At 40.2% G+C, this 12504-nt stretch overlaps 1 protein-coding gene across 3 annotated transcripts in view; it reads left to right on the forward strand.

Annotated features, from left to right (window-relative positions):
- Window positions 1–12504, forward strand: part of AFG2A (AAA ATPase AFG2A) — a 318280-nt gene that overhangs the window by 48863 nt on the left and 256913 nt on the right. For all 3 annotated transcript variants that reach the window (XR_007356281.2, XM_048847226.2, XM_048847227.2), the window contains exons 10-11: window positions 947–1101; window positions 8902–9111. Coding sequence is in view for 2 of the 3 variants with exons in the window: in XM_048847226.2 (XP_048703183.1) it covers window positions 947–1101; window positions 8902–9111 (365 nt within the window). In the remaining variant the exon portion in view is untranslated. The remainder of the gene's footprint in view (window positions 1–946; window positions 1102–8901; window positions 9112–12504) is intronic.

The following is a 12504-nucleotide window of genomic DNA, read 5'->3' on the forward strand; positions in this document are numbered from 1 at the left end:
CCTATATAATAGTGTTCAGTTCTGGGTACTACTACTACTTAGCATATGTGCAACTTGCCTCAGGTGGCACGTGACCAAGATTCATCACCGAATTTAGATCATTGGCTTCCTTGGCCTGGGCCAGGTACTGATGGGGAGTAGGATGTGAAGGCTGATCCATGCCCCCGTGGGTGCTTCTGTACCCAGAAAGATATTGATAAATCAGAAAAGGGGGGAAAACAGAGCTGCTGAGTTATAGGGAAAGACTGTAGGAATGCTGTATGAATGGTTTGGCTAAACAGAGGGGAAGCAGGGAAGCTATAAGTGTTTGTTTGAAAGGTGTGAACGTGGTGGAGGGAAAGGCATTATTCATGGTAGTTCAAGCCAATATGAAGAATCATGTGGAAAATGGGTTGAACATGAAGAAAAACCTCCTAATGCTGTAGTTTTATTAGACCGTGAAAGCTCTCAGTGAAAGTAGTAGAAATCTCATCATTTTAAATCCTATTAAAGTAGATTAGGTAAAGAGAGCACTTGGGGCCCAATCCTGTATTGGCAGGAGAACAGACAAGGCAGCCAATCTTACATGAATTGGTGGTTCCTGTATAATGTTTGCTAGATATTTGTATTTTTTCTCATTATAAAATGGCTATAAAAATTATCTAAACTAGTTTTTCTTGTCACCTTCCCTATCCACCCTATAATGGTTTTCCTGGGAATTATGGCTATTTCAGTCTCTTTCTTGGAGCTGATCTGTTCTATGTGTATATGTGGTCATAAAATCCCCATTCCCCTTCATCAGAAATATCTGTTGTGTTCTCTGAACTAGCCAGAGCCTGACGCTGGGACGTTCTGTTTGAAGATAATTTCCTTGCCAGTGCTGCAGTCTTTTGTGCCTGTATGTGTTGTACGTTCTGTATTTGTGGGAAACAGGATGAAGTCAACATGTGTTTGGTTTTCTTTGTAGGTTTGTGTGCTTTGCGGAGAACATTGGGAGAACAAGCTAACCTGTTAGACAGCGAGGTGGCTGGGTCAGTGATGATTACTCTGAATGACTTCCTGCAGGGGATGAATGATGTCAGGCCCAGCGCCATGAGAGAGGTGGCTATTGATGTGCCAAAAGTAAGTCATGTTCCACAGAACACTAGAAACATTGTTAAAGCTAAATGCTGTAAAGTCATAGTGAGACTTCGAAGAGCCCTGTCTGCAAAGGTTCATTTTAGAAAATAGAGGTCTCCAATAAATGTTATGCATCATTTTTTTTTTGACATGTCAGATTTGGTTTTTTTGTTTGTATTTGTTCAGCATGAAAAGTAGGCACTGCAGGAGGACCCGTGTCTCTTGTTGACTGTATACTCTATTCTCAAGATTTGAATAGGTTAATTGATTAAAGCCCAAAAATGTAAGCTTGAAACAGGCACTGACTAGATCTGTACATCGGAGCCACTAGTATTGCAGCAACCAATTCAATTAGAAACAAAGCATTGGCATTTGCCACCAAAATATATTGAAACAAGGCTATGAAAAGGTTTGTGTAACTGTATGGAGCATAGCTGATAAATTGTCTAGTTCAACAAGATCTGAATCACTGAAAGCATAGGGACAAATTCTGCCGACACTCATACTTCTGCAATCTCACTGGCTTCAGCAAGATTGCAGAGGTTTAATTAAGAGCAGAATTTGACCTCCTGTGTGGGTCATTACTGGTCAGCAGTGATCACTTCCGAAGTGATCACTTTGCCTGCACAACTGTGTGTGAATATGCTACTCGTTCATCTGAAAAATTTAGTTACTTTTTGGAAAAGATATACATCTATCACCTCCTGTCACAAATTTTTCAACTTACATTGAAAAGAGCGGACTGTAAGCCTTTCAAGGCCAAGGATTATCTGAGATAACCAGATAGGTATTCTACAATGTTCTAATAAGCCCTGTGTTGTTTGAGACAAACAATATGTGCCTAAAAAACTAAAACAAACCCCCCCAAACCAAATTACTTAACTCTGATAATCAAAATATTTGTAGGCATTAACTTGTCTACTCGCTTCTAGGGGAAGGTGGTGTGTGAATGGATGGATGAACGGAAATGTGCGATACATATCCCTTCTATCTTGTTAATATTGGCAAAATTAATATTTGTGCTTTATATTAAGAAAATTCCAGAAAAAGGGGGGCATATAAATCAACTCCAAGTCAAAAAATTTAAACTAAAAGCAAGTTATTAAGCATCATTTCACATAGATGAATCAACAGGGAATTCAATCACATAGTAGGTGGTTATTTCCAAACTATGGGAATAAGTAGTCAGAAAAGTGAATGCTACACTTCATTTAGTAGCCTGTTTGTGTATTCTGCACTATGGGCCAAACCTGGCTTTGTTATGCTATTGAAGTCAGTGGAATTACTCTGCATTTACAGTAGAGTTATTCAAGATTAATACGTCTGAAATCAAGAATAGAATCTGGCCCTGTCTATTTCACTTACATATACCTAAATAGCTCCCGTTACCATACTAATATCTGAATGCCTCAGAATGTATTTATCCTCATAATACTGTGAGGTAAGGAGGTACTATTATCCCCATTTTACAGCTGGATAACTGAAGCACAGAGACAGAGTAAATGATGTGCCCTCGGTCACACAGGAAGTCTGTGGCATAACAGGGAATTGAACCCAAGTCTCCTGTGTCCCAAGCTAGTGGCCTAATCACTAGAGTCTAAATTCTCGTTCTTCTCAGTGCCTTCCTCCTTATGTCTCAGTCCCTTTTTCCACAACTTTAGTCATTAAACGGCTATTTCAAAACATTTTTTTTATTGAAATGAGTACACAAAGTGTTGTACACTAGCAGGACTTGGGCTTTTACAGATATAGGGCTTGTTCTGTCAAGACTTAAGCAAATGCTTAACTTCATTGACTTTATTGGGACTCCTTGTGTGTGCAATATTTTAGAATATTTTTGAAACATACATTCTGATTTTAGCTAGATCTCAATCTCATATTGCAAGCACAGTCTTGCTCTTGCAATTAAAGGGGATGAAAAATTGCATATCCAATTAATTGCACTTACACTTGCACCTGTTTGGATACTTAAGTACTTGATTGTGAGTGCAAACCAGGTACTTGGCAACTAAATGGGTTCAGTTGCAGAGTCATTTGGGGCCCATGATCTTGTGCCAGCAATATTCTAGGCTATTTATGTCCTAGCATACTTTACTATTTGGGGTCATGATGTATGATTGTCCAGTCTTGGAACATCTATTGGGAAACCTCTGGAATATTTGTTCTTCACAAGAACTGGAACCAACATTAGTTATAAATACAATAAGAAGTTCTTCTTTTTATTCCCCATTCACCTCCTTTCAATACAATATTTACAGTTCATGGTCTTGGGCCATTTTTCCATCCAGGACTTTATTAGCTGGCTTGAGGCCATGGTGCACTGTGATATGTTACTTATGTGCTCTGTAGTAATTTACACCAGTGGAAAGTACTTTCTTGCACTAAGCTTATTATGTTCATATCATATGGTAAAAGTTATGGTTTAAACAAAAAAATCCTAATGGAAACCAAATAGGCTTAATAATAAGTAGTTCATTCCTGCAATTAGAGTCCTATAACTTCAATTCTCTTTTTTCTAGCTAGTGCATGTGCTAATGTTGCAGCATGTTTAGTTATCTTAAAGTGATTAATCTTCAGATACTTTCACCTGCTTATTTCTGTGAGGATAGGCTTCTTCTACAGCCCCCCCTCCCCCAAAAAAAAAAAGCTATCTAAGTAGACAGGTAATCATGTGTGTTACTTTTTTGGTAAATAAGGGATTAAATTCCTTTTTTTGAAAAGTGTTTCAAAGTTTGACATTAATTCTGTTTGTCATCTAAAAAACCCTTGCTAAAAATACATTAAAGCATGAAATAAATGACCAACCACAGGAAACTTTCCAGTAGGAGACAATAGCTTGGGTATGGACTGTATTACTCCATTAACTGTTCATTTTTTTGAAGATATATTATTACAAGGGTCAAACACGTGCATAGATGCAACTTTTGGGCTATACAGTGAGTTAGCATTGAAATCAAATACAGCCTTAAGAAAACTGAGAGACACGTTCATTATGTTAGGTTAACATTTTTCAGTTTAAAATTGACTGTTTTTCATGTTAGGGCTGTTTAAAAGTAGCCCTATGAAAGCAAATGGGAAAAGACGTAGCAAAGATGGGGTAACCTACTATAGTTTAAACCATGAATAAAGGCAATTTGATAAAAGGCTCATTCCTGCTTTGGTTTTGTGCCGATACCATTCTCTCTTTGCTACTCTTGTATTTTCCTGAAAGTGTAACATCCTCTTTCCACCACTTAAGATAAATAATGCTCCATTTCATCATGAAATCTGCAGAGACGTTAGTCAAAATATGCAGGATTTTTCTCTAAAATCTGCACCATTTTGAGCAGGGTGGTGAATGGGAGGTTTTTCTTGTCCTAATTAGCTCTAAATTTTTTAATCTTAAATTTCAGAGAGAATTGTAGGAGGGTTATTATATGTAGTATTTTATTAAACTGAATTGCTCTGGTTGCGCTAATTTTTAATAGAAAATCAGCAAAAGCCACACAGCTGTGCCTGCGCCATTTTACTTCTTGCACAGTATACAACACGTTTCCCTTACCTTGTAAGAGCAGTATCGATCATCTGCATTATTTGAATGAGGAAGATTATCGGATGCAATACTTAGTTTTTCTATTCAAAACATACCCAATTTATTGATGGGGAAAGCAGTCAGATTAAGTGAAGGGAACGGAGAGGGATTTAATGGATAGTGAGCTTGGTTGGAGGACAGAAGAGGAAAGGAGTGTCCAGGTGTAGAGGTGGCACATTACGGTCCACTTCCTGGTGTACTATATATTTGCATTCCCTTGGCGCTCCATGTATGCAGTGAGTACTATGCGGTGTGTTTGTGTGTGGGGAGAATGTAAAATGTTTGTATGTTGACTGCAAGAATCTGAGTGTCCTGTACGCCTTCATTTTAACGGAACTTCTCTTGAACTTCATTACATGTAACCTCTTTGGAAGACTGCTCTGGTGTGTCAGGGACTTGGAGATGGGGGGTGCATGTTATGCATCAGGAAGTTAGTTCTGTGCTTCAGTGGTTTGGGAAGTTCTGCTATAGTAGCCATTCCTCCCTCTTCTATGGTTTTTTTTAGGATTCTCTGTGGAGCCCTGAGGGTTTTCCCTGCCTGTTTTTTGTCCTATTGTAATTCAGCACACTGAGATTTACACCTTTCTAGCCAAAAAGTTCTAGATGAGACATCCTTTGGTGCATGTCTGCTTTGTTTCTTTATTACTTGCTGCTTCATAACCGTCTAGGGAGTTACAGTTCTGCTTCACGTTCTCAGCCCTGCTGACTTGGAGAGTTAAATATTTAGTGCCAGGAATGAAACCTAGATGTCCTACATTGCAGAGCAGAGCACTATCCCTATCCCTCTGAGCTTACCCCTGAGGGAATTCTGTGCCAAAAAATTTAATTAGTTAGGCTGAGACCCAATCAGATTATGAAAAGTGCCTAGTAATAAAAAGTAGCAAATGAAGCAGTCTCAGTGTCATAGACTCTGCATTATAGAAATTCTAGATAAACAAGTTAGCTAAACATTTAACCCTGCATGCTATGTTAGTATGAAAACTCATGATACTCCTCTTTCTATCTACCTACCTACCTACCTTACAGTGCAGTTTCGAGGAATCAAACATTAGCTTTCCTTCCTAGCATCAAGTTCCAAAAGGGAACTTATCTAGAGAGAGTCTTCAGGATTTTCCACACCTGTGTTTCTCAAAGGCCGCCCTTTACCTCTCTAATTTCACCTTTTTCATGTGCACCTTGTCTTGACGGTAAATGGCATACTGCAGTGGAACAGACACAGCGTGTTTGCAGAGTTATTTGAACAGTGCTTCAGGGTACTTTTGTCATAAGTGTCCTTTCTCTGAATTTTTTTAGATGTGCAAGGTATCACAAAACTCATTTTGCTTGTTGCTTCTGAAAATTTTAGTAAATTCCTGGTAGCGTATTCCACGGTAAAAGTTTTTTCCTCTGCATGACACATAAGGTTTCTGTTACAATCTCCTGTGTCCAGCTGTCTCCACTAGAAAGAATCATAGAATTCAGGAGGTCATCTAGTCCAACCCCCTGCTCAAAGCAGGACCAGTACCCAATTTTTGCCCAGATCCCTAAATGGCCCCCTCAAGGATTGAACTCACAACCCTGGGTTTAACAACCCTGGCTTTAGCAGGCCAATGCTCAAACCACTGAGCTATCTGTCCCCCCACTGGAACATTACTGCTGGAACAACCAGTCCATCTTTTACCGATGTGAATTAATATAATAAAATAATATGGTTCTGAAAATTAAGGTAGTCTATTTGTCTCTTCTCCTTCCCTAGGAAAAGTATGCTGCTGTTACTATTTCACTGTCCAGTTAATTTGGAAATTTAGAAATTTTGTTTCATGTAATGTATATGTCTTTTAAGAGAAGTGTTTTCCAGCAGTGTTAAGAAGCTACAGAAAACATCTTTCCTGTCTCTTTACTAAAACATATTGTGTTGTAGATTATTTTTTCTTTTTATTTATTTCTGTTAAAGTTGAGGAGACATACTAAGACTTGGTCTTAAGAATTTGTATCTTTGCTTCATGCTAACTAAGACTCTGTAAATGTGTCTGTCTCTTATTTTGAGGAATTAATTGCCATGCAATTTTTCAAGTTATTGTCTTCTGCTTCATTCACTATCTTCAGTAACTTAGTTATTTCCCCCCCAAAAATAAGAAGCAACAACGCGCACAACTATGTGTAGCTGTGGAAGCCCATTTACTACTATTTAACTACTGTTTATTCATTCAGGCCTGTTTTTATGATGGAACAAAATCAAAAATCCTCTTTCACAGTACTTCTCTGAAATAGCACATTAGAAATAAGTTTTAGCACTGGCAGGTAGCAAAATTTGGGGTATGACAAATTAGCAAAATTGGCAGGCTGCTTTGGCAGTTCGTAAACCCTAACCCCTCATTCCTCAAATACTAGATTCCTTAGAATCGGAAACAGCAATCCTCTCTTTTCTCTAAATTGATATTTCTCTTAACTTTTTTTTCCCACAGCAAAATTCCGCCATTAGCTAGTTCATCTGTACTCTTCTCAGTAGGCAATTGCTGTCAGTTGCGTGTATTTTTATGCTTCCTTACTCAACCACAGTAGTTATTGATTCAAAAAGTAGAAGTTGATTAAAAATAAAAATTTAAAAATAGAACTTTTTTTCAGGGCTCCTGTAACGTTTTCCCTTGGATGCTCTTAGCTTGAGGGTCATGCTCTGGTGGCAGCAGATCCTCAAGCTTCTTACTTCCCATTAGCATTTTAGCTCAGCTCGCTTTTTAGCGGATGCCCTGTGTGTGGATCTTTGTTTTTTTTCAGACATGTATTATTTTGTCATATATTAAAATAAGACCACCAAAGAGACATTTTTAATGGATTTGGAATTTGCTCATTTGTTCTAGGTTTGCTTATTCCTCTTAAGCACCCTGCTGATGCTTGTTCTCAGGCTACAGTGCTTTACCCAGAAGTAACATTACATTTTTAGTTTCCAGTGTTGAGATATCAGACAAACAGCACTAAGAAGGCGATGTAATTGAGCGAGATCACCTGATTACAGTAGCCTGGGAGGGGGACAGTTTTCTAGGTCAGGAATAAGGATGATATATGCTAGGTTTTTTGACTCTTTCTCCTCCTCCCCCCATCACAGGCACCTCTTTCTCCACAGCCCTTGTTCTTTCTGTTTCCCCATCTTTGTGTCTACCTCCGTCAAGCACAGATGAATCTTAAGAGGGGAGTCCTGATTTTATAGCCAGTAAATCTGTTGCCTGTCTTTGAAGACTACCTATTTTAGGAGAATATCATCTCAAAACATAAGGTCAGCTGAGTCAATTGCCTCTTATTGTGAAGGCTTGATATCTTTAATATCTAAAGGAAAGTTGAATTGATGCTGACAAAAACAAGGGGCATAATGGTAGACCACTTATTGCAAATAACAGAAAATACAAGGAATTATCTGGGGTGGGGAAAATTATCACAGTCTTCTTCACAACTATGTAAGAAAAGGTAGGGCTCATTTTACCCACCATTTTGAATAGGCTACATTATATTTAGTGGTATACATCTGTTGGGGTCTGTGCTTTTACACATTATCTTTAGCAGAGCAACTCCAACTGCAGTTACTCCTTACATTTTAATCTTTAATAGGCAAATACTGATCCAGTATTTTTTTAACATACTACTTAAATCTCCAGTGCACAAGTCCAGGGTGGAATAAATATTGTTGCAAAGTGATTTAAACCATTTCAATCCTTCAAAAACTTATGCATGTTAGTAGTCCCTACTATGTGACTACTTGCACCTAGGATAAGTTTCTTTAGTGTGCTAGATGAAAATAATAACCTCTTAAATTGACGTAGAATTTTCCCCTAGAAGGATACCAAAATATTTTACAAATGATACACCGGTATAAATGTCTCACACACAGGAATTGAAATGATGGGAATTATCTAATGATCCTGCAGAGTTTATAGATTATGTGGGTGGTAGTATTGATATTGGGTTGTATTTTTGGATAACATCAGTTATTCATCTTTGAAATAGATGTTTAATATATGAAATTTTATTTTCCCCCCTTTCATTATGTAAATCTGTAATTATGTAAATTCACCATTTTTCCTTTTTTCTTTACTGATAAATTATCAGATGCTGCTTGTTTAATTTAAAAGGCTTTAAAACTTAATGCACTTTTTTTAAACTTCATGAAATAAACCTGTTGAAAAGGAGATACATGCCATAGTTTTATACAACCCTCCATTCTGTGCTAATGTGTGGATTCAGCAAAATGGTCTGTGTTGTAGGTACTGTGGTCCGACATAGGAGGACTTGAAACTGTCAAATTGAAATTGAAGCAGGCAGTGGAATGGCCCCTCAAGCATCCTGAATCCTTCATCCGAATGGGGATTCAGCCACCCAAAGGAGTACTACTTTATGGACCTCCTGGATGCTCAAAAACAATGATAGCGAAAGCTTTGGCCAATGAAAGTGGCCTCAACTTCTTGGCGGTGAAGGTAGGTCCTTTATTTTTATTTTTTCTTAATCTCAGGATAGCGTATGGCTTCAGACAATACAACTGTTTTGTATTTCAGACCAACTTTCTGCTGCACAGCTTCTCTCCACATTCATTACTCACGGGCTAATGCCACCACCTGTGGAATTTGGAGGCAGTCCAATGTTGTTGGTGGAGGCTCCAGGATTGGACTCCACTACTGGCTTCAGCTCAGGCAGCCACCAGATTTTCCTCTTCCAGAGGTGGTGGAACAAGTTGGCAGTTCGGTTTCTCCTGGCCATTTAGTTTTATTTTTTATTCATTTTTGTGCAGTGGTGACTTATAATCTTCCCGGCATTGGGTAAATAGCAGCAAGATAGTTTCAACCACCTGGATCTGATGCTGTAGTGTCCTCTGCCAGGCCCTTCTGCTCCCACTCAGGCGTGGCAGAGCTGTCCTGCAAACACCTGGCTAAATCTAAGCGGAGCTCCTTACATGAGGCAGCACTTTCCAGGCTCTGCAGAGGGTGAATGGTGCCCTCCTGTTGCCAGCCAGCCAAACTTTGTGCTGCTAGGGAATGAGACTCAGAGTCAGACTGGCATGTTGGCAAACCTATCCTGCCCCAAGGAGCTGAGACTCCAGTGCAGAAAAGCCTGATCAGGAGCTTCTGAGCTTTTGTGGAGAGGGTCTAAGGATGAGGAGGAAGCTATCTGGCTGGCACAGGGCCCTCAATAGACCTAGGCTTGGGAGGAGGGGGAGTCTTGAAGGATCCAGAGTCATCTGCCCCCTGCCCTCAAGATACTGAAGTGGGTCCTCTGCTCCCCTGGGGAAGAAACAAGGCTTTTGCACAGCTCCTCATCCTCCTTTTATGAATTGGGGGGATTCTCATTATACTCTGGGATAAGTCCTGTAAAACCCAGAGACTCTCAAAAAGGCAGAAGGAAGTATTGCCTTCACAAGGCAGTAATTTAATATTGTTAATGAACGACTGACGTGAAAATCAGAGGTGAAACCCCCGCTTCCCTGAGGGACGGTTCGCTGGGGCTTTCTCCTATAAAGTCTCTTGCTCAGTGCTCCAGACCATGCTCGCTGCCCCTCCCGCACCCTGCAGCATGTGTGGGCATGCAAAGAACCCTGTGCAGCCTGCCTCAGGTTTCAGCCGAATAGAAATTGTGCCTGTCTGGGACCTCGGGACCCACTGTACCAGGGAAAGGACTCTGAAAAGTGGGAAAGGGTCTTTCTCGCCACAGCTCCGAAGGCTGTCTTCATAAGGCTTAAAGCCTTGAGCACTTCAGGGAGCCCATTACCCTGAGGTTTCTGCTGCCCACAAAGTTGCACCTCTGTGGTATTACTGTGGCATAACATCCCTGCCCTTGTTCTAAATTATCCTGATTTACTGAGTCAAACCCTGAGTGATACCAGGCTGGGCCTACAGTACTTACTTGGGTGCTACCCATCCTGGGGGAGCAGGCACTTAGCTTTTCAGGGTCATGGGAACATCTAGCAAGCTACTTCCACAATTGAGATATGTGTTCCCGCTCTGTTGTGTGCTCCCCATGCCAAGATGAATAATGTAGTACCTCCCCCCATAAACAGCCAGGGAAATAAATACTACACATGGAAATGAAACCTCCCCCCCAACCCCCACCTCTACAGGACTTTTCCAGGACAGGATGTCAGTCAGCAGCCTACCAAGGAACTCATTAATAAAATAATCTCCCTTTTCAAGCATTATTAGATACGTGTTTTCCCATTAATGTCTCCTTTGAGGGCATCATAACATCTAGATGACAACATCTGATTAAACCAAATGTTCAACTAAAATGTTTATATAAAAGCAAAGAAATTTCATAAATTTGGGAACCTAAGGTTGGTGCAACTCCACCAGTCAAATACGTCTTCAGAAGGGGCCTTTCTTCGAAAAGACACCATAGACCAAAGCCTTAGCTATGCTTTTCAGACCAAAGATTTTTCATACACTTAGTAAGTTTGCCTTCTGTGTGGGGGGAAAAAGTGGCTCATTGTCGATAGATACGATCCTTGCTTAGAATGAGACATCTCGGGTTCTGTCTTGGTTAATCCTTTGTTGTGATTTGTGACAAGCAGTAGATTCTGACTTGGTGGCTTCCAGAATAGCATCACTGATCCTAAACAGATGTCTTGTAAATACTAACTTTCAGGTGAGGAATTATTGGGAGAAGCATTAGATAAATTAGCTGCTGAGACTGCCAGAAGTGTCAGCCATCACTGTCAAAGCCAGCATAGCAACCATTGGTTGCTACCAACATCAAGGGTATCCAGGAAGGGATTATTACTCTGACACAGGGGAATAATCTAGAGCAGAAGCTTCCAAGGAAATCTAGATACATTTTCTTCCAGATCAACAAAATCTTCCTTGTAACAAAGGCAAAGAGTGTTTACATACCCAAGCTCACTATTCCTGTACAAGACTCTTCCTTCTGATCTGCCCTCTGCACTCTCTTAAGAGGCTGGTGGCAGTCATAGCAAGACACAGAGTTCACATTGTGCACTTTTACCCATGAATAGACAACATGCCAATCAGTACCCTGTCCAGAGACACAGACCCATTCAGAAATGAACAATTGCTGAAAAGGATTCATAGCCACCAGTTCTTGGAAATCAAGAGGAGCTTTTGATCCCAATGGAGATAATTGCTCAACCAAAGGTCAAAACAGACACGTATCTGGCTGTAATTGTACCAAAATGGTAAGTATTTGCAAAGATTCAAAACTTCACTGTATCAGTCATTCCCTGAGGGGTCATCAGTAGCCAATTAGTTCAGATGGCTAGGATTGCTAGTGCTGTGCATTGACTTCCTTCTCTGAGTGGGTTTCTCAAAATGTACCTGCGGAAGTTCCTTCTGAGGACATAGAAACATGTACTTGATGCGATGCTAAATTAGGTGGTGGTCTCAGATAACATCCAGTGCCCCTTTGTGGGCAGGTAAGTTCAAACAATATGCTGAAAGCCAACCTAACTTTCACTCTCGACTCTTGTGTACTCACAATAGAAGCAAGCATGCTTGGGAGACACATTTCCAAAATTTCATAGTACGCATCCTGTTAGTTCATTTCAACTTCTCTATCAGGGTGTGGCTGGAAGAAAGGAGAAAAAAAACGGGGGGCGGGGGGGGCGGAATCTGCAGTCATGGACAAAGGGGATCATTCCAGTTGTCCATCTACTCCAGTATCTTGTTTCTGACAGTGACCAGTACCAGTTGCACCAGTAGAAGGTGCAAGAAACCATAGTAGTGGGCAATTATGATACTCACAGAAGTCGTCCCTTCCTAAGGTTGGCTTATGATTGAGGCCATAAGTGTTATATCCCTTCCAAAACCAGGGAATAACCAGAGGTCAAAGCTTCTCCTTGGAAATGGAAATAATGTTCTGGGTAG

The sequence above is a fragment of the Caretta caretta genome, chromosome 4 (assembly GCF_965140235.1).
Source record: "Caretta caretta isolate rCarCar2 chromosome 4, rCarCar1.hap1, whole genome shotgun sequence".
In the NCBI taxonomy this organism is placed as follows: domain Eukaryota; kingdom Metazoa; phylum Chordata; order Testudines; family Cheloniidae; genus Caretta; species Caretta caretta.